This window comes from Brachycentrus maculatus, unplaced genomic scaffold, assembly GCF_059751285.1.
Source record: "Brachycentrus maculatus isolate JH-2025_06_01 unplaced genomic scaffold, ASM5975128v1 h1tg000188l, whole genome shotgun sequence".
NCBI classification, from domain to species: domain Eukaryota; kingdom Metazoa; phylum Arthropoda; class Insecta; order Trichoptera; family Brachycentridae; genus Brachycentrus; species Brachycentrus maculatus.
The window spans coordinates 537,431-560,400 of NW_028280939.1; the positions used below are offsets into that span (position 1 = coordinate 537,431).

General features: G+C 32.4%; 2 protein-coding genes across 6 annotated transcripts in view; one reads left to right on the forward strand and one right to left on the reverse strand.

Annotated features, from left to right (window-relative positions):
- Positions 1–851: 851 nt before the first annotated feature.
- Sec23 (transport protein Sec23) lies at positions 852–15,563 on the reverse strand. Of its 2 annotated transcripts, XM_088262719.1 has the most exons (14): positions 15,433–15,563; positions 15,018–15,313; positions 13,413–13,668; positions 11,401–11,983; positions 10,297–10,439; positions 9,488–9,627; positions 8,276–8,394; positions 6,892–7,045; positions 5,505–5,656; positions 4,674–4,848; positions 3,974–4,129; positions 3,205–3,270; positions 2,265–2,285; positions 852–1,293 (listed from the first exon to the last, which is right to left on the reverse strand). In XM_088262719.1, the coding sequence occupies exons 2-14, from the start codon at positions 15,294–15,296 to the stop codon at positions 1,204–1,206; spliced, it is 2,334 nt and encodes a 777-aa protein (XP_088118845.1). In that variant the 5' UTR covers positions 15,297–15,313; positions 15,433–15,563; the 3' UTR covers positions 852–1,203. The 2 variants fall into 2 exon arrangements, with proteins under 2 accessions (XP_088118845.1, XP_088118846.1); XM_088262720.1 differs by lacking the exon at positions 2,265–2,285.
- Positions 15,564–15,879: 316 nt separating this feature from the next.
- Positions 15,880–22,970, forward strand: part of MTA1-like (metastasis associated 1-like) — a 91,227-nt gene continuing 84,136 nt past the window's right edge. For 3 of the 4 annotated variants that reach the window (XM_088262714.1, XM_088262715.1, XM_088262717.1), the window contains exon 1: positions 15,882–16,057. In XM_088262714.1, the coding sequence (XP_088118840.1) occupies positions 16,030–16,057 (28 nt within the window). In that variant the 5' untranslated portion in view covers positions 15,882–16,029. Of the gene's footprint in view, positions 16,058–22,970 lie in introns of all 4 variants that reach the window. The other variant, XM_088262718.1, reaches the window with a different exon arrangement.

Below are 22,970 nucleotides of genomic sequence, written 5' to 3' on the forward strand. Positions count from 1 at the left end.
AAAAATATATTATTCAACTGAATTTTCAATCAGTTTTAAGAAGGTTAAAAAAGCAAATGGTAAATTAGCAATCGTTTTGTGTAACCAACAGATGATTTGTATATATGTACATGAAGGGAATGTATACATTTCCCTCCTTAGGAAGGATTAACACTGCAATGCGTAATGCATCAAATAATGCAAAAATTCATGAATTTTTGAAAACCCACAACTTTGTTCAAAATCAAATTCTATTTTCTATTTAAACACATAAATAATTGTGTTCCCTCGTGTTTTCGAAAATCATAACATCGGCAAAGAATCCTTATCTTTATTCAACACGACTCCCGCAAAGCATGATTGCAATATTTGTATATACACATGTTCAACGCATAGAGCAAGTTAATGTCACTTTTAAATGTGTGTGTAAAAGTATAATATAAATTATTTGATGTTTGTTAGTTGTTTAAAAAATGATGTATTTTTATTAAATATCGTATGCGTAACGCAAAAAAGGATTATATAGACAATATGTCTTCCACAATTTCAGTTACTTAATAAATAGGTTAGGTGATTAACGAGTTTAATTATTTTTTAAACTTGCAAAAATCAATTTGAAAAGATTAAATTGTTAAAGTGGAGATCCTGAAATTAACAAACATTGTACAAATTTATATATTTAACTTAATTTACAGTTTCTATTGTGCATTCCTTTCTCATATAATAGTGAGGCCTATATAATATAATCTATACTTTATAATTTAAATATTTTCAAATGAAAAACTGCATACATGTTTTAAAATAAACATTACCAAAATTACCATATTTATTTTCTTACACATTTGGGTCTCCTTTTGGATTCATGAAAACAATTTCTATGATACAAAATAAAATTTATTTTTTATTACAGAAAATCATACACGTAAATGTCAATACTTTTGTTTTTTTAAATAATATTTCAGACAAACACAAAAAGTGACTTTTTTTTAAAAAACATGCCGAGTTATTCAAATTCAGCATTTTATACATTCGATATTGCAATTACACAAATAAAATAATGCCAAATTTTTATTATTTTTTTTTTAATCTTAATTTTTTTTTATTTCAATAAATCATTTTCTTTTAAGATTTTTTTCTTCATAAAAAATGACTATAGAATATTGTGAATTATTTAGTCTTAAATGTGTAACTCTGAACCTAAGATTATCTACGAAGGTGAATTTTTTAAGCTGTAGAGGATACAGCGAGTTTCTTCAAATGTTCCATAAATACTTGCAGGGAAACATCGTCCGTTAGTACTGGAGCACCTCCATCCTGGAAATTAATATTACCGTGAGTATTATATTAAACAAAAACGTAACTACATACTGCAAAAATGAGTTAACGCCAAAGCATAACATCCTCATCAAGGATTAAAATCTTCTTTTAAAAGAAATGGCTTGGTTTTGTGATTCGTCTAATTGTGGTAAGTAAATATAATACTTAGTTTAATTCAAAATTATTATCATCATTTAAAAAAAGTAATTTATTTAACAAATAATTTACTCCCTTATGTACTTACTATGTAGTATGATAATATTGAAAATGACTTTCATTAATTTGGTTCTTACAATGTTCTGCCAGAAAGGCGCCATATAATAAATAACTTTTCTTAACTTAACTTAACTGCACAATTAATAAGTATGTACATTGCTAAGAAGAATTTTCATCACGTCATGAATGAGATTAATTAAAAAATTACAGAACAATTTAGAATTTGTCATAAAATAAAACAAAAAAGTATAAATATTTTTGTTTGCAAGTAATTATTATAAAAGTCTTTTTTAAATGCATTTTATTTCACCCAAATACATTTGCCGGTTTTTGGGGATAAATATTTTTACGGCTGATGAACTGCAAAAATTGATAGTGCAAACTAATGTTTGGGCATTAAATTAGTGGGGATGAAGATCAATACATATCTGTAATACTGATTTTGTAGAAATTTACCCACAAGGTAAATTTATTGAATGAGTATTGTAAAATGTGTCCTTGGCATGAGGATGGACACATTATTGTAAATTTAAACAATAAAAAAAAACTTTTACATACAAACACCGATGTCAGAATTTTGTACATTGCACACTATATTTGTATTGATTAAGAGTAGATGTACTTTATGAAATAGCACTGTATCACGAGAAAATATGCTACAGCAAATACAAAATGGCGTGCTAATATAAGCCTTATAAATAAAATAAAAATACTCGTGTTTAAAAAAAACAACAAAAAAAACAAAACTCTACCGAACTCGGGACTGGCATCATCTGAAGGGTAACAGCATCATTGAAAAAAAATAAAAATAAAAGTTAATAAATGGCAAAACACAGCAAAATCGGGCAAGAATCATGCTAAAAAAATAATCAGAAAATTTCTTTCAATCGATTTTTAAAACAAATACTTCATAGAATATTTACTCCATATCTAAAATTATTACAAAATAAATTCAAAAGAAATTTTCAGATTTTTTGTGTAAGTATTTAAATAAACATTCTTCATGCAAAGCAGTACATAATAAATTATGTATTGTTTTAGAAGAAACAAGTATTGAAAAAAAAATATTTTAACTGTATTTTCTTATTGTTTGTTACTGGAATAGTAAAAAATATATAGCGGTCCATACAAATTGAAATAGAATAAGGTATAAGAGTTGGGATCGAACCGTGACCTCTGACCCTATCTATGTCCAGGACACTACTATAACAATATTCAAATAGTGTTATACATATGATGAACATAAAGGCAAATTATTATTTTTTCATGCTTACAAAACAAAAATGAGCAACGGAAACAATAATCACAATACATACAAACAGCAATTGACATCTAAAATAATTTCAGATTATTTTCATTCGGCATCCAATAATGTGTGCCATAATGTTATGGGAAACTATAATAATGGATATTTGTTTCTCCGTGGAGCCCTAACCAAGTGAAAATAGAATATCCGGCCAGGAAGTGTATGGCACCACGATTGGGATTTGTATTTCTCAAACATTTTAGATTGCGTCAAGATTTGGACTTATAGTGACATCTATTGACAATACTTCTCAGTAAAACTTAACTATTGATAGCGTGCGTAGCGAAGTTTATATAAAATACAATAATAAGAATAATCAAAAGCTGCGTAGATGTGGTGAATCTAACTCACAATAACGCTACAATCAATATGTTTACTGAACTTACCCCTCCATACGCATACATGTTGTTGTGGGTCTGAGATGGATTTACTTTAGAAAGTAAGAACCGAGCCTGTAAAAATATGTAGTAAATTAGTACAATATATACATACTTATTTGATACTAAAAAAAGTAATCTCACAGTAAAAAAAAGGCAAAAATTATAAGCATAATCCACTACTATAGCTGTGGGTACTAATTGTACCAACAACTGTTTTTTATTGTTATTATTCGCGGGTCACAATCTTGATAAAAAAACGTGGGTTTTCACTCTATTTGAAAAAACATCAGACATTAGATTATTTGCCCTACGGATGACATATCAATTTTATCCGTGTCTAAATTTGAGATAAAACATCTATCATTTTTTTTATATGAAAGAAAATGAAAGTCCGAGAATCCCAGAACTTTCGACCATAGCATTAGGCTGATTTTTAGCCAGCTTTTGACATCTACAATATTTATCAATTTGATTATATTTATTGTTGCATATGTACAGAGAAAAATCTTTTAACTGTAGTGAATATTATAACTTTGCCAATGCATCATAATTTTTCTAAAAATAAAAAACCTTTATTTTCTGGTCCCATTTTTGATGCCAAAGATAGCAGTCACAGTATTAAAATTTTAGGCTTGACACCTTTATAAACTAAGAGTTATGCGAAAGAAAAACTAATAAAAAACCTTTGGATGTGTACTCAACATTGCAATGGACATTTTTATTGAGATATTGGTCCGAGTGAATTTAAGGTAATTGATTGATGGCCATTGTTTACCTGAGAGCCACCCTGTTCAGTGTCAATGTACCGCGGCATGGGGAATCTAGTTTGAAGGATTTCCTGAGCATCGTCAACAGGAGCCTGAAGAAGTTGCTTCAAGCTCTCATACTCGGGCATATCCTGGTATCGGAGAGCTCGCCATTGAGCTATGGTCTGAAATATTAAAAAATGTAAACATAGATAACACAAGGCGTCACACAGCTGGGTGAATATAATACCAATAAAAGCCAAAATATACACATGTATTTCAACAAACAATCACGCCACTGATGTTTCAGGACTTGAATCTGGTGACTGTGACAGTTAGGTGCTTTACCCATTTAAGCTAAGGAAACACTTATTTCGACTGAAAAATTAATGAATGACTACTGTCAAAGTAAATCACACCTAACATCGACTACAAAACCTCTAAACTGTTTAAAGAGCACATGAATAATCAGTATCAATTATTTTTTGAGAATTTCATTTTTATATACAGTTGAACCTAGACAAGAGTCCTCGACAAATGAGAAACCTCTTTAAAAGACAGCTGGCTTACGGCCCCATCGTTTTACCTTTCTGTAAAAGGAAACCATTGATATAAGAGAGACCTCTTTGTAAGAGAAGAATGTCCTAGTCCTGTGGGTTCTCTTATATCCAAGATCGACTGTATGTGGCATTTAAGTCTGAGGTTCCGATAAATAAACGCTATTCTTACCTCGCCATGGAAGATGAGAATCTGGAAGAATGTGTCCATGAGGAGAATACGGTCAGGTTGAATGGAGCTAGTATCCAGTAGAACTGGTTCGGGGGGTCCGTTAAAGCTGTACGCATATAGAATAGGCTGGATCATGATCAAGGACTGAGTTAGATCTTCTCGCATCAGCATATGCCTGGAAAAAATGGTAATAAAACAGTGAATGTAGGATACATAAAAATAATTTCATTTTCTTTGATTCAAATACTGATAATGTTTATCCAGGTTACAAGGCATACTGTGTAGTAATCATGAATCAGTTTTGCAAAAGTTTCTAACTGCATTGTAGCATACATTCAGATTGTCTATTCCATAAATACATTCCAAGCTGGCCAATTTAATGAGAAGCCTAAAAAATTATGGATTGATCACTCCACCCCTCTCTACGTCCTACAATGCTGAACACCTATGTATTTAGACTACAGTGCAAATCACACACATACACAGCCCAATTTGTTTTTTAGGTAAAAAGAAACTCTGATATTTCCCCTTTCCATATGCTTTCGGTCAATCTAGAAGCAATCATTGCTTATGTGAGTTGCTGTTTTCTAACTTTTTTCAATTCCTAACCAAAATCAATCATTTGCAATCAATCATTGCATGAAACAAACCAGATCACACAATACCGATATAAAATTTGACAGATTTATAAGGAGTTACGTTTGGGGGATGTGTTTGGTATTCTGACTTTGTGATAAAAATTATCACCAATCATATTTCTAGATTAGCATGAATTAGTAACCTAGAAAAAATCTATCAACCATCAAAATTATCAGTTAAGGACAATCTTACCTGTAGAAGCTAGTTTCATCGGGAGAGTTGTTAAATACTTGCAAAAACTGCGATCGTCTCAAGTGGTACATGAACTGAGGATATAAACTGAAGTTTTCCGACAGCCGGAAACTGTTTGGGTCATCCTTAGCGTATTCGCCAAACTTCTGGCACTGAAAGTTAATCAAAATACAAAGTTTATTTAAAAAATGTGCTGAATTGTGAATGATTTTAACTGTGAACTAATTTAACCGTTTGTTGGTAATTCAAAAAGAGGATCAATATATCAACTTACCATTTAAACAATTTTATTTAAATTATGGTGAATTTTCAATGTGAAATTTCATAACTTTATACAATTTAATTAAACAAAGTTAATATTTTATATATTACATAAAAGTATTGTGCTATGGTAATATAACACTCTCCTTATCATTCATCATTCACTTTGTGTAATGCCACTGAAACCAGTGGTCATTAAAACATTTTTATAAGTGGTATTACACAAAGTGAATGATGAATGATTAGGAGAGTGTTAAACAAAATTAAAATTATACATCCATTCGGGATGCGAAAGTCTAATTTAAATAATTGAATACTGCGCTGCTCAAAATGATGAGTTACAGCATTTTTCCAATCAAATCATTATTTGTATTTTGATCCAATCAGATGACCAAAATTCTCATCACGGGAAAGAAAAAATTAATAAAAAGTTATTAATGTATATATGTATTCAATAAATTAGAAGATATCAAAATTCTAAGGAAAAAAATTTATGCCCATAACATGTAAATCTTAAAAAAAATATAAAAAAGAAACGAAAAAGACTATTATGCCATTCTCATTATTACTTCATTATTACTCTCCAAACACAAGAGCTCAGTCTCTTTTTTGGAGAGTCACAGCGAAACTAAACTTATAAGTTTGCCATATCGCTCTCTCCTTTCAAGAACATCATAAATAAAAAAACTTAATTTTTCAGGAGAACGTTTTTAAAGTTTAAAAATATAATACAATGTATTAAAAATAAATATCAAGCCACTTATTGAACTTTTTACTGTGCAACAGCTCTTTTTAGGTAAAACCTAAAGGTTTCTTCTCCATTTGAAAAATATTTAGTATGTTTAAAAAAATCATTAAACAATACTTTTTCTTCAAAATGCAAAAACAACACTTTCTGCCCTGTAGCGGGTAAATATTAAGTTAAAAATATGCCTCTTTTGCTGAGATACAGTACATTTTCTGGGCATTCCGAAAACATGCACAACTGAAAATTGTCGATTTTTTATTAATGACGTTCTTGAAAGGAGTGAGCAATATGTATAAATGTATAGAAATTGTATCAAATTTTATTTAAAAAATGTAACTATATAAATAAATAAAATAAAATAAATAAAAATAAATATACCAGTCGAATGAGCATCCGATCAACCCAGCGAAGTACATCTGGACCGTCCTCCTGCTCAGCTCTGTACACGACCAGGCGTGCCATCACCACCGCCGCCGCTTCCTGGTCAAACCCTGCGCTGATGTGGTGCAAGTTCACCGCGGCATCTCCCCAACTGGATTGCAAAACCAAAATATTAATATCTTCTAAAAGTCAACGGTAATTATTATATAGATAAACATTTTAGCAACGCGGAAACTTCAAACCATCGCCATTTAGTCCGCATCTGTTGATAGTCCCAAGAATTAACAATAAATATGGGAGTCGAACACTGCAATATATCGTTCCGAACATTTTCGTTCCGAATTTGTTGCCGACGGATATTAGAGGTCAAAATAAAATATGGAACAAAGGCGAAATAAAGGAATGGGTAAATGATCAAGAGTTAATTTTATGAAAATTGTAAAATGTTTATATTCATAATTTTTCTCTTTTTTGTGTGTATATTAGGTTAAAATTGTTAAAAACATTAAAAAATGTATTTAAAAAAAACTCCACTAACAAGACACACAAGGTGGCTTGGTTCATGGCTCTACTATATGGCTCTGTTATATGGCTCTGCAAAAAAAATGTTCTAAATATGTAAAAATTGTAATTTAAACAAATGTATACAAATAAAAATAAAAATAAAGTGGTAAGCGCATTTGGCTTTCATGCATGTATCCTAAATTTTTCACGAAACCAACAACCGAGAAAACACTATATTGACAAACTACATAGCCTAATGTACCATTGGGTGTAAATAAGAGTTAAATAAAGAAATTTAAAATATACTTTAAATTTATAATCTAGAGGACTTATGATACACGTTTTTAGGATAATTAAACACTTCCTTAGAGATCAATAACCATAAACGGAAAATATAAATTCACCAGGAAAAATCAGAATCTAACGTTTCCAAAATTTTCTATGTATCTATTATACACAATTAGTTAAATCAAAGAAAGGATATAAAAATCACTAAACAAACCTCAAGTAGTATGGACTTTAAGTTACCCTTGATTATTAAACAATCCAGCGAGTGACGTTGTTACTAAACATTCGTAAAAAATACAACATAGAAATAAAATGGGAATAAATTAGATAATCAAAAACTTTCATTATTTTAGAACTAATAGTAACATTTTTTGTGTTTAAGAGATCACATAATAATGAAAAAAAAGGTATATTAGGAAGGTACTGTGAAGCAGGGGGTGAAGAATGAAACAAACAATGATTTTTCCAGAAATTGTCATTTTACTGTCGTAATTTTTATGATAGTTTAGTATACATATAAGGTTTTTTTTTCATAATATTTATTAGTTGCCTTACTATTCTAGGGTTAAAAAGTAAGCGAGTGACTCACTTTCTTGCCGCCGTGGTAACCCTGATCCTCTTCTGGCCACTGGAGTGCTGGTACTGGGTGATGAGCTGGACACACCCTCGCCCCCCTTGAGGTACCGGAGCCGAATGCTGGTTGACAACCTGAAAATTATTTAATATTATGAATTTTTAATTAATGTTTCACTTAGTAAATACCACTATTTCTTAAAATATACTGTGACACGTGTTTCGATACATTCCGCATCATTTTCGAACACCGTATAAATGAACCGTATTCAAACACAGTGAAAATGATGAGGAATGCATCGAAACACGTGTCACAGTGGATTTTAAGAAATAGTGGTATTTACTCAGTAAAACATTAAATAAAAATGGATAGATTTTACCACAAAGTGACTGCCGAATCAGTTAATGAAATTAATATTTTGAAAATACATTTTTATATACACAATTTACAGCCTCTGTGCTCTATTAAGTCTAGTTTAAAGAGAGGAAATTGGCAATTATTCACCACTTTTTTTTAGGGTGAAAATAAATACGATAATGATGCAGTTATCATTATCATATTTATGATGCAGTTATATGACTATTGGGTGCAGATAAAGGTTAGAAGGACATTTAACTCTTTAAACGCCATGGGGGGCACCGGTGACCTCGTCTGTGTTGGACGGCAACGCCATGAGGGGGACCAGTGACGTCAATCAAAAGGTATATTTAAAAAGCATTGACTATGGAATCCATCGTCAAATCAAACAATGAAATAAAATACATACCTTTTATTATTAAAATATGTAAATTACCTAAAAGTTTTATTTGTGAATTTCAAAATTAACCAATTTCAATATTGGTGTTTAACGAGTTAACTGTCACCTAAATGTATTTTGTATAAATAATACATAAAATTGAGAAATTCAACTGTTACCTAAATGCATTTAATATATTTTTAATTAATGTTTTACTAAGTAAATACCACTATTTCTCAAAATCTACTGTGACACGTGTTTCGATGCATTCCGCATCAAATGATTTGAAAATTCAAACACCGTATATGGTGTTTGAAAATTATGTGGAATGTATCGAAACACGTATCACAATAGATTTTAAGACATAGTGGTATTTACTAAGTAAAACATTAATTAAAAATGGATAGATTTTACCACAAAGTGACTGCCGAATCAATTCATGAAAGCATTTAATATAAATAATGAATATAATTGAGAGATTGAACTGTTACCTCAAAGAACAGTGCCATGGTTGAATTGGGATTAAATGTACATAATTTCCACTGACATGTGTTCCCCATACCCATCTCCTGATCTGACACGCATGGGCTCTTCACGTTGAGCGAAACACAGGATCCAATCCCACCCGAGACTATAAAAATGTAATAAAACAGATTACAATACATAGGTAGACCAGAAAATTTTTCATTCAATTACTTGAGTTATCAACAACATTTTGAGTGTGTCCAAATACCTGTTCACAAAATTTGGATTATCTCCAATTACAGGAGTTATTTTCATATATGAAAATAACTCCTGTAATTGGAGATAATTCAGATTTTGTGGACAAGTATTTGGACACATTTAAAATGTTGTAAATAAATTATCTGGTCAAATTATAAGCTTAAATGATAAAAATGAAAATGATATTTTCTGGCGTTTCTCATATGTGTGATTATAATCCAGGGTTCGGACCTCACATACTAATAAAAGAGTTTCTGCTCAGTAAAAAGCTTCTTTTCATCTCACCAATAGATGAAGTTCTAGTGATTCAAGAATAATGTTTCAAAATTGGTTCATATATATAGAACTTCCATGAATTTGAGTAGTGTGGTTGTCAATAATGGGTAGAATTGGTGAATGTTACACGTGTGTAAAGTGATCACTTAAACCAGCCTATGACGGTCGTCAGCCCTATAAATGCCCAGACTTCCATATTCTTCTTCATCTTTGATGAGATGTCAAAAAATTATACTTTAGTTATTGCATCAAAACAAAATAATGATTATAAAAAGGGAAAGTACTGTGAATGAGTACATACTCTTCAATTCTCGGGAACACTTGACTTCTAGGGTCCCGTTAAAGGCCATTTTGTAATCTCCTTTCTGGTCCTTGGCAAACACACGCTGGAATGTCTGTTTGAATAGGGATGAGTTGAATGAATCACCCATCACCATGTGCCCCCTGAAAAATAATCAATAAGTATTAATTAAACAAACAAACAAACATGCAAAGCTTCACAAAAAAATCTACAAGCACAATTAAATTTACTAACAATAAAGTAGAACTGTTTTCATTAACTGAATCGGCCACCACTTTGTGGTAGTATCTATCCATTTCTGATAATGTCACTTGGTAATATCACTATTTTTTATAATCTACTGTGCCACATGTGTTTCGATGCATTCCGCATCATTTTCAAACACCGTATGTGAAGCTAGATCCTTGGGATGTTGAAGGATGAAGATGGGTATAAATAATACATATGCAGTGAAACCTCTATCTATCGTTCCTCGAATAATCGTTTTCCCGGATATGTCGTTTATTTCTTCTACCCCGGATTCATTTCATACAAAAATAGACCGCATTGATCGTTTCTCTATCATCATTTTATCGCATTCATCGTTTAAATTACGCTCCAAATTTGATATTTTCGAATGTAAAAATTTAAAATAGTAATCAATTATCTTTGTTTTTCTTAAATAAACCAATTTTAATACTTATCAATTGGTTTTATTGTCAATTTGCATGATACCCATTTCCGTTTTTTTGTATTTTTTTCTAAAATCAACTATTTTTGTCCAAATTTTCAAAAAAGTACACTCGAGTTACTGGTATGTCATACAAATTGTTTTCCCACATTCATGGTTTATTTCGATAGGTCCCTTGAAAAACGATAGAAAGAGGTTTCACTGTATACCCTATTTCGTGCAAAAACAGTAAAGAGTGTAAAAAAAAACAGTTCTCAATACTTGAAAATTCTAAAGTGTAGTATTTTTCTATTTATTTATCTTTTCATTCATCTTTTCATTCATCTTTTCATTCATCTATATCATATCATCATTCAATTAATCTTTTTAAGACAAAGTAAACATTTACACCTTGTTTCAAAAGACTTTTTTTCTTGAATTAGTAATTATCATACCCAGTAGAGTTACAGCACTGCTTCATTTCCAGTAGACCAGTTTGATCCAAAGCGCAGGAGTATATATCGATAGCGTGCCCATTGGTGGCGGATCTCATCGCCAATGATTCGTAATGCTTGACGGCCTTCTTCATGTACTTGGCGTTGTCCTTGTGAATGTCGTGATGCGACCTGATGGGCTGCTTCAGCTCGTCGTTCACCACCTGACCCGGCCCCTGGGAGCAGGGGCCGCCGAGGAACATCATGATCCGGGCCCCCGTGTTCGGGTACGCCACTTCCAGCAGCCCCACGGCGAGGCTCAGTGCCACTCCGCTGGACCTCAGCGGCCGCTTGCCGACGCCCACGGGCCACGGGTCTCGGCCCAGTTCTCCGATCATGTCGGTCAGGACCATGTCGCACTGCTTCACGGGCTGGAGGAATCTGTTGGCGGGCGGGGTGGGGGGAGGGGCCGTGGGCGGCGCCCTGCCGGGTTGCTGAGGAACCCCTTGGGTGACTCGACCTACGCCGAGTTGCTCCTGAATCTGCTTAGCGGTCAGATCTTTAGTTCCCTTGAATACAAAGCACTTAGAAATGGCATCAGTTCCTGAAAAAAAAAATAATCAAATTAGCTTTTTAGCTTCAAAAATCGTATTTCAAAGAGGCCCTCGATAAAAGAGCGCTTGTCAATATCCCAAGTCCTTTAGTAATAAATAAAGAGAATGGTAACATTGTAAACTCTCTTTTTGTGTCACATATTTTATATGCAATATTGGATTTTTTTATTTAACCCTACATATGTCTAAAGAAACCTGATTTTTTAATATTTAATAATATTGTATGTCCATATTCACCCAAATATTTTTTCCAAATACCTCCTTCAATTTCATTTATGTAGTATAAAATAATTAGTGACAGATGTATAATAAATTAGTAATATAATAACGCATTTGTCTACAGTAATAATGTATTTGGAGAATTACGTATTTTAACCATTACCATCTGTATCAATAACAAAACAAAGTTTTATTTATTTGAAATCAGAGCAAACTTAAAACAGTTGTTTTAATTTTTTACACTAAGCACAGTTGTGCTCTTGTAAGCATAAATCAACACGTAGGCAATATATGCACAGATATCAGCATGATTGTAATACTTTTAAACTGTTCCAGTCGAAGGCACCCTTTTTTCTTTGTTTTGTTATAGATACTGTAATTTCATATTAAATTTGAAATCTATCTACCCTGAAAGCAGACTGTGAAAAGATGACACCTCAATTATGTAGTGTAGATAACTTAAACTTTACTTATATTAAGAAAAAAAAAATATGCATCATCATTAATTTCCTGACAATACTGAAGTCAAACAAAGTCGTTAGAAATAAGAGCCAAAAGTTAAGTAAATGTTACACTACATACTAAAGGCATTACTATTTCATTGTACATATTTCACTCGGGGTTAGATAAGTTTTTTTCACGTAGTAGGTACGGCACACTGAACTGGCACTAATGGTTGATATAGCATAATATGGAAAAAAAACAGAAAAAGTGAAAAATATAAGTTTTTTCAAATATTTTGAAGAGTAGCAGTTAAAAAAATACGATTTATTAAAAATAAAGAGGTAACTTTATTACATTGTTAATTGAAAGGTTAAACTCGTAGTGCATAAAACAATATGTGTACGCATGTGGTATATGCACACATATATTGTTCTGTATATGATGAGTTTTACCTTTAAAACAAATATATACAATTTTACAAAAAAATATTCATTCAATAAATATACAACTACATATTTATTCCCTTTAAAACCCTTTTTAATAGTTATTATAACATACATGTGGAATTGTTTAATTGGCTTTATTTTGATTAATGTAACTATTTTTGTTAATGTAATGTAATGTTTATTATTGTTAATGTAACTATTGTTTATTACATACTTTTTTAAATGTAAAGCTGTACCATTCCTAAACAAATAAAAATTAAAAATTAAAAATAAAACAACAATGATATAAAATAATATATTGGCTGGTTACCTAGCTCGTGAACAAGGACCATTCTTCCAAACGTTATCAGGCCGATTAGGGCGTTGGGCGGCATCAAACTGAGCGACATCTGCAGGGAGTCCTTGAGTGCACCGAGTTCCTCTTCATCCATGCAAGTGTCCACCACCAGCAGGAAGATGGGTGGCATCGCTTGCGCTCTTGTTATCGTGTACTCGATGGTCGAGAAACTCGGAATCAACTCTGCCGGTTGGTGCTGCTCGGAAATTGCCGCATACTGAGGGGGGAACTGAAGAAAAAAATGAAAAAATATTGTAGTCGTACAGGAGAAAGTGACTAACTAACAAAACGTAAAATGTTTATTTAGGAGGATCATTTCAGTCACTTTTGCTTGGCATGAAAATAAACATCAATAGAGTTAGTCATTTTAAACAAGTCAATATATATTATACTTCCAAGTTAAAATCCTTTGGGATTTTTTTTCAGGGCAATATTAAGCTAGTAAGATATCAAATAGTCAATGATCACGTTTTGTAAAAAATGCAATCGGTCGCTTTCTCCTGTATGACTACGATATGTTAACACAATTCGGATGGAGGAACTGAAGGGAAAAAATAAATATATCGTGGCTATACTGGCAAAAAACGTTAACTCGAAAATATGCAATTTTGACTTCAAGATCAAGTTTACAACACTTTATAAACTGGAAAAAAACACTTAACAGTTTAAAATGTCACATGAATATGAAAATGTCATATAGTTTTAAAAGTTAATTCAACTTTGAGTTTAATAGCGGCTATTTTATTCAGGCTAAAAGCTTTAAATAACAGGAATTTTAGAGCTAAGGTTATTTTATATCCACGATTTGTTAACACGTTTCGGAAGGGTGTTTTTTAAGCCTGGCGACGGGATTTGATAATTGTGTACATATAGTTTAGACCCTTACAAAGAGATTGGTACATAGTATTTAAATAAAAACATTAAATAATTCCCTCTTTTCTGACTTTAAAATATTGCCAGCGCAAAAGGTAGAAATACCTTTCCTGTCCCGAGTGTGTTAATACAGATAGTCTCAGACTTCCATACGATTTGCCATTCTGCACATGCAGTGACAGATCTTTGGAAAGTTGATGATATTTTTATTTCACATTATTCTGGTAATCCAAATGTGACTATGAGGATGTAAATGGCACCAAAACTAGGGAATGAAAGAACCCTAAGAAAGTGTGTTAATATCCTCAAATCAGTGATTACTACATTGAGGAAGAAAAGTATGAAGATGACAACCACCAAATCTACTGAATGTAAAATTTACAATTTATTTTAAACAACGCCAGTATCACAGTTGTGCATCCACCCAACTTGTCATGGCACATGTCACGTGAGACAAAATAGAGTTTTACCTATCACCAAACATAATAGAACTAATGCCTATTTTGTAATTTAGCATTTAAAATAAATCTCCTTTAAAATGTTATATTTGATAAATAATAGCTCTCAAATACATCAATGAAATAATAGGACCAATGATAGGCTGATACTAAAATATATTTTAGGAGCAAAGCTTAAAATTTTAATGCACAATATATTCGCAAATCACATGATATATACAACTGAAAGATATGTATAAGCACTTACCGGATTCCTTTGGAAGCAAAAATTGCAGACCCATAACTTGGCCCTATAGTCAACCTGACACATCGGGTTCAATATCGCCCTGCAAGTATTTCTTGTGCATAAAACAGGGTCATACTGAATGGGAGGAAGGTCGGGCCTCTCTTTCAAGGGCTGATATAAACAAGCTAAGGGAACCACCAGTCTGGTGGCTTCGATCCTGCTCGATGGCCACACGTTCCATGTGAATCGGACACCGTCCCGGTCTTCATTTTGTTGAATAAACTCCTCGTAAGTTGTCATTTTGTCACGTCATCAATCTAAAACAAGTACCAGCATAAAATCAAAGTACACAACATCGCAACTAACACTTTTGTTTTTTACATGTTCGGGTTAATTATAACATAAAAATAAATTTATAATTCACTTTAAAACATACCTCCAACAGCGACAAACTTTATGCGATATTTATTTATATTAAAGCCGCATTTCAATACTTATTTCGATAAAGAACTTATCACATCAGCAAACCGTCGGGCGGCGATCCGGGAAGATGTTGGAAAGAGAACTGTCATCTGGGCCACGTCATGTGAGGAAAATTAAATATGTCAAATGGAAACACTGAGTAGTAAGTACCTACTTGAAAGATAAATATTAAAAAATGAATATAACTTTGAATATTGATATCAGAGATTATGTATTCTTGTCACAGATTTTTTTTGTAAAAAAATACTTTATAAATTCATGCTTTGAAATGCATGTTTTATTTTTAAAAGTATCCAAATACATATTTCCGCATGAATGAAAAAAAAATATGGAGGGTTGCGTTGAAGTTTGGGGACAGGAAGTTTACAGCAGCACGCGCGACTGCGCATTGGCCAGATGTGTAGTGTGAAAGAAAATGGCGATTGACGAGAGGCGTCTGGAGTTAACTTAGTGAAAAACATTTATTTTGGCTCAATTACGTAGTGTTTTAATTGTTATTTATATCAAATGTAGAATAATAAAGGTGTGTGTTATAAGTGACTGTGCAAAAATGACTGCGAATATGTATCGGGTCGGAGGTGAGAAACGATAATTGGTTATTTTTATTGTAGCTTCGCCGGTTCACCGCAAGTAACTAGCGGTGCTTTGCTTTGATTGTCGTACCTTCATTAATTATACCATTTAATTAGTGCGTTCATCTTCGATTTGCTTATTAAGTTTATGCCGCATTTAGCTTACACTCCAGAAGTCCGAAATAGCCGCTCTTAACCTCAATATATGTTTTACTGCGAAGCAATCGGTAATATTGCCAAAATTCATACAAAATAGGCATTACCATCAGTGTCTACGTACAGTACATAGCACATATTATAATATATGCATTAATTCGATCGGTAAAGCAAACAGAGGCTGTGTGTTATCTGTTGTACCGCACGGAAAGACGGATGATATGACATTTAACAATTTCGTGTTTTCTTAAGAACATAGAGGTTATATTTTTCTTTTTTCACTTGTCAAAATAACGCGGTATTTTGATAAATTCGTTTATGCTTTGGCATTTCAACGATTCTGCATATAAATATTCGCATGCTTGTGTTTGACAGCATTACTCATGGACGGTTTTAACCTATTTCCTAAAGATTTTGGTTAATGCTAGCCTAGACTAGACATGGAACCATATTTTTGCTTCATGCACACATGTATATTTTGTGTACTATGGTTATTTATTTAAAACGTTATTTGTATTTTCATTTGAAAATTCAATAACCGGCTAATTGCTTTTCTTACCGGTCATGATTGATGAAACATGCTGACTGAATATCTGTTCAGCGGTGAAAAGGTTTTACTGTCAAAGAAATCTTTTGCTGCCCATTTGTTGGTGTATTGGCCACACATGAAAAATAACAGTTACTATTATTCTCCTCACATCACACAGATAGAGCTTCATTATATGAATATTCTATGCATGCTTAATAATTGTTTTAAACAGACAACATCTATTGTTAATGAAATTTAGTATGTGTTTGAGTATATTTGATATTAAGTAGTTAATAATTATTGTGAATACATCACACGAGTCTTCAGTTGATCAGAAATTCACATACACACTATATACACAGTACAAGAGTGCATCGAGCGCAGAAACGATAATACTGTATTTCACAAATCTGATTGTTTTACCACTATCCATACTTGAACTGGTTAATTAAGTTTATTATTATCTACCATTATCTCCCGCTGCATTTTCTACAAGTATGGGCATTTGCATTTAGTTAGTTATTTAACACATTCAGATAGTTCACTATTATGAGCAATCGGTTTGTTTAAAGAATCTATTCAATATCTTGTGAAATTCACTTTCTGTATCTCCAATCTTAATCGTTGAAACTATAGAATATAACAAAAAGGTTAGCCGCGTTAATTTAACAACTCAATGTAGCTCCGGGCGGTTTCTGATTAGTCAACTTTTAACATCTTTTCTCTGTCTGAGTATAATCTTGGCTTTCATTATAGCAAAAATAACACTACCATAACAATGCAATGCTTTTCGCATGATCGAGTTAAGAAGATTTGAGTTACTATGCCACATGAAGTGTTATAAGTTACCTAAAGAGACTGATTTCCAGTGGCTTGTATGTCTAACTTACACATATACAGGTGTCTAACTTACACATATCCCTTGTAACCCTTATCCGCACCCAATGGTGCATAGGGCACTGCATCGTATAGAAGCAGTGTTATCTGGATCATTAAATACACGAAGGAATGGTGTTCATCCTTCCGCTTTAGGCACGAGTTCAGGGTCATATTAAATAAACATTAGACTAAAAAATCACTAATATTTATTTTGATCCTCTTGGGAATCGAACTCGGGACCTCCAGCATGGTAGCCTAGCGCACTTACACATATGCAGGTGTCCAACTCCGAGCGCCCTAGCCATTGCCGATATTCTCCTTTCCGTCTTGTTCTTTCTCTTTCCTGAATAACAGTGGTGTGTTTCACCCTGAGCTTCACTTGCATCAACTGTGTCCCATCAGATGTATTCCGCTCCTCTCTCAGATCGATCCCATGCCTCCATATACTCAGTAATAAGATAGGCGTGAAAGAAAAGAATTGGGTATGTTTAACTGCTTGAGGGAGATACTGTTCCATGACAATATTTTTAGTGTCAGGACAGCGTTTTACGCATTTCACGCACTGGTGCGTATAGAATAGCATCTCATTTTAGGTCCTACTATGTGCTTCTCGCATATTGCTTTTATTTATACCACAACCTATTTGTACTTCTGAGGTGTACGGAAATGTGAAGAAAAAGTCTTTATACTTAAATTGATGGTTATATTTCCTATCCACCTCGGTTTAATTATTTTTTACTACTCCAGTCAACTATACTAGCATTCATGCCTAATTTTGTCTACTATTCATATATGTACATGCAAACTGATTATTTCCACAAAATATGGTCATTTTACTTTCATCATCTTTTCAATATCAAAGTAAATAAATTTAACTTTGGGCATGTTAAAAATATTTATGTGGAATATTACTTTTCCAAATCGTTTAAATGATTAAGAAGGATCTATTTGCTTAAATTACTTTTGTATACTAGAATATAAACCAATACATGTGAACATTCGTAGTTTATTTAATCAACTCCATTTATATAAGTAAAATTTAAAATATTATGTTGGGATATTATTTTTCCAATCAGCGGATAAAGACAGAATGAAGTGTTTTTATTTCCAATTTCAGCCACCAACCACTCTTATCTTTAATATTCCTTTCCATTAATTTTTTTCACATGAATGCATCTTCTCATTTATAAGAGTGAATACTTCTATATTAATGTTTTAATTTGTTTTTATAATGTCTCTTGTATGGACATACATAGTTTATTAATTTATTAACACAGCTTCAATATGTTGGCTGCCTTATCAGTCCAACAATGAAACTACAAAATACGGATAACATGTAATATTTTGAAATAAATAATGTGTTTATTTATTTCTATATATTAGTCAGCTGACCATGGAACTATTCTATGCCGCTCGGTTAAATTTTTAATGCCTTTTTTAAGTATTAATGCTTGGTAAAACTTTATCTTTGAGCAAACATATGTTTCAGTGATGTAACCAATTACTATGATGTATTGAGTCAGTTACATATCTATCGTTATTTGTAATTAAATCACCACAAGCGTTGATTTTGTAATTGTTTATTTCTGGGTTACTATGCTGTGTTTTGTTGATACCTCTAATAGCCAATGTTTCAGCCTCACTTGCAGGGACTAATATCAAGGGATACAATCGTTTCCTTTTTGTTGCTGTATCTCGCGTTGTTTGAATTGAGTGTTTATTGAATGAACTCTAAATTTGTTGAACAAAAATAGATTTGAGAGATATATGTCGATTCTTTTACATTTTAACTAATCACCCAAATAACACCTGGTTAATTGCAAATCTTCTTAAATACCATGTATTTTATTTTATTACATTATTTCATTACAACTGTCGCTTTAATTCAATTCAGCATTTACAACATTTTGAGTCCAAATACTTGTTCACAAATCGGGATTATCTCCAATTATAGGAGTTATTTTTCATATTATTTTTTGACATCTCAAAGATGAATAAAAATATGGAAGTCTTAGACTTCTTAGACTTCCATATTCTTCTTCATCTTTGATAAGATGTCAAAAAATAATATCTAGCATAATCGAAGGATATAAATTTTCTATCTTGATCATTTTCACCATGACTAATTTTTCTCCTTCTGTAGTTTAGTTGTTAGAATAGATACTTTAATTAATTGAACTAAGGATTTTATCTGTTAATTGATTGTTTTATTGAAAAACATTTATTTTAGTGTTTTGCTTTGTATTCAGATAACAAAGTTTTCATTACTGTGTAAGGTATTCCTCTATAATTTTATGACTGTCTCGTTTCATTACCGTAAGAGCTCGGTTTAAGGTTCAATTCTTATCTGGATCAACTTAAAAGATTGGTGTATTTTTACTATATGAATTTAATGCTGCCCCAGACTTGCATGTGAAGTGTAAGACTGATTACTCATAACCTAGCCTACATGTAATTTAAGATTCAAGACAAATGTAACACTTTATTCATTTATAATTCCGCAGTAGGAAGACAGGATCCAATGTTAAATTATTTATTTTCTGTACATACAAATACATAAATATACAGGTATAGATATCTCGAGTCTTAGTAGTTTTTTTAAGGCTGAACATTTACATGGCTTATGACCGGTCAACAGGTGGCGATAGAAACTCGCGCATGTTTAGTTCCTTGTTACATTAGATAACCATATAAAATTTTCAAAATGGCTATGAATATTCATTCAATCATAGGCGGAATGGTGATGTAATATGTGTATGAAGTAATCACTTAATTCAGCCAGTGACGGGTCATACACTCTATATTGACTTAATATAACAATTAAGGAATAAATCCACTTCGTATATAAAGATTTATACTCACTCAAACTATTTTTAATTTAAGTTTTACGTAGTAAATACTACTATTTCTTAAAATCTATTGTGACACGTGTTCGATGCATTCCGCATCATTTTCAAACACCGAAAAGGATGCGGACTGCATCGAAACACGTGTCACGTTAGATTTTAAGAAATAGTAGCATTTACTAATCAAAACATAAATTTAAAATGATTTGATTTTACCATAAAGTGACTGCCGAATCGATCAATAAAATTACTAAAAATATTAATTCTGTAAATATTTGATCAGCATATCTAACCCTGACCGTTGTCACTCTGTATTTCAACCTCTCTCGCTGTATTTCAACCGGTCAGATGTACAATTTGACTACAATACAATGCCGCCGAGATCTATGAACGGCCGACCGTAAAGCCCCAAACAATGCTCATCTGCATTAGCGAACTAGTGGCACCCCTCCCGGTGGCGGTAGGTACGTGACGTCTGCCTACTCACCCCCCGCCGGATCCGCTCCCGTCTGGCCCTGCCGCGGGTCCTTTTCCCTACATCTGTCCCACGATCGGGATCTGTCTCGCATTACGTCCCATGCTTGTCCCTCTACCGATGCTCTATGGTAGACGCGCATCCGATTTCTCCGATTCAACGTTTTTTGCTAGTTATTCTTATCGTCGCTACATTTGCATTCGAACATTGATTGAATTCAGTTTTTTGTCAGAGGAGATTCGTCTATATCATAGGTTCCCAAACTTATTTGACCCATGACCCTTTCAGATACAAAATTTCACTAGGCCCCCCCCCTGGAAATTTACCTTTTTTATATTAAATAAAATATAATTTTTTTTATTAAATATTTTTTTTATTTTCTTGAATTTTTTCCCGCAGATACTTTGTGGCACATTCTTTAAACTTTATAAAATTAATTAACTTTTTTAATGAAAAAAAAAGTGGTAAAAACAAACTTAATTAATTTTAAAAAGTTTATTTTTTATATGTGTACTTACAGTGTCATAATTAAGATATGCGGACGCTTAAATTGTTGAGTTATTAATATTTATTAAAATTAAATTTATTTTTATCTAAAACTATTGGATTGTAACAAATTATATACGTATGTACTAATTATATACGTATGCACGTAATTATATCGTGATAACAGATTTAAAAAAAATCTATAACCTTATAAATTTTATCATCTCAGGCCCCCTGTTTTCTCACCAGGGACAGAATTACCCCCTAAGCTCTCTCCAGGTCCCCCTTGGGTACCAGAGGGCCCATTTTGGGAACCTATGGTCTATATATTATGATAAAAAGTAACAGTTGAACTCCTTATATAGCCGGTTGCTGTATTAGAAGCAATCAAAAGATTACCATTCCTTTGCAGAACACGCATTGACATATCGCTCACTCCTTTCAAGAACGTCATAAATCAAAAATCGGCAATTTTCAGTTGTGCATGTTTTCGGAATGTCCAGAAAATGTACTATATCCCAGCAAAAGAGGCATATTTTTAACTTAATATTTACCCGCTACAGGTCAGAAAGTGTTGTTTTTGCATTTTGAAGAAAAGGTATGTTTAATGATTTTTTTAAATATACTAAATATTTTTCAAATGGGGAAAAAACCTTCAAGTTAAACCTAAAAAGATCTGTTGCACAGTAAAAAGTTCAATAAGTGGCTTGATATTAATTTTTAATAAATTGTATCATATTTTTAAACCTTAAAAACGTTCTCCTGAAAAATCACGTTTTTTGATTTATGACGTTCTTGAAAGGAGTGAGCGATATATAAAAATTATGCCTAATTTAATTCAGTTGGTCAATTTTCCAAAAATAAGCAAGTTGTCTTTAAAAAATATTAAATTGATAATGCGATATTTGCGAATAAAATCTTAGCGAATTTTTGCTACCTTAATCTAATCCGTGTTCTAACTCTGTTTTCTTCTTCTATCGGCATACAATAAAGCATAGGGTACTGAATTGGATCCATATAGTCCTCGATCCTGTAGTATATGATTGCAAAATCAGCCTTACGCTTTGGATGCAAGTCAAAGTTGAGTAATATTATTGAATAAAAATGCGCTCTTTTTCAAGATGAGCCTTTTGGGGATCGATCTCGAGACCTATTGCATGGTGACTGAAACGCCAACCACTATGCCACAAACGCGTACATGCCGTATTATATAACAGTATTGGAAATGTATCTTTGGATAATTATTATTTTTGGGTGTTTTGCAAACATTTTATACTGCTGTGTTGGATCATCAGTCGACAGATAATGTCTTATTAATATAGTATTACAGTAAACCCCCCTATAACGTTGAGATAGGTACCTCGTTAATGGATGGAACGTTATAAGGGGTTAATGTTTAAAATTGTATTTTTACATTTCAACCAGCTGAAATAGCTATCCCTCCGATAACGCGGTATCTATCTAAACGTTATAGAGGAGTTTTACTGTACTTTATTTTTATTTCGATGGAAGGCTTCCTCCGCCTGACGAATATGGAACCTAAACCAA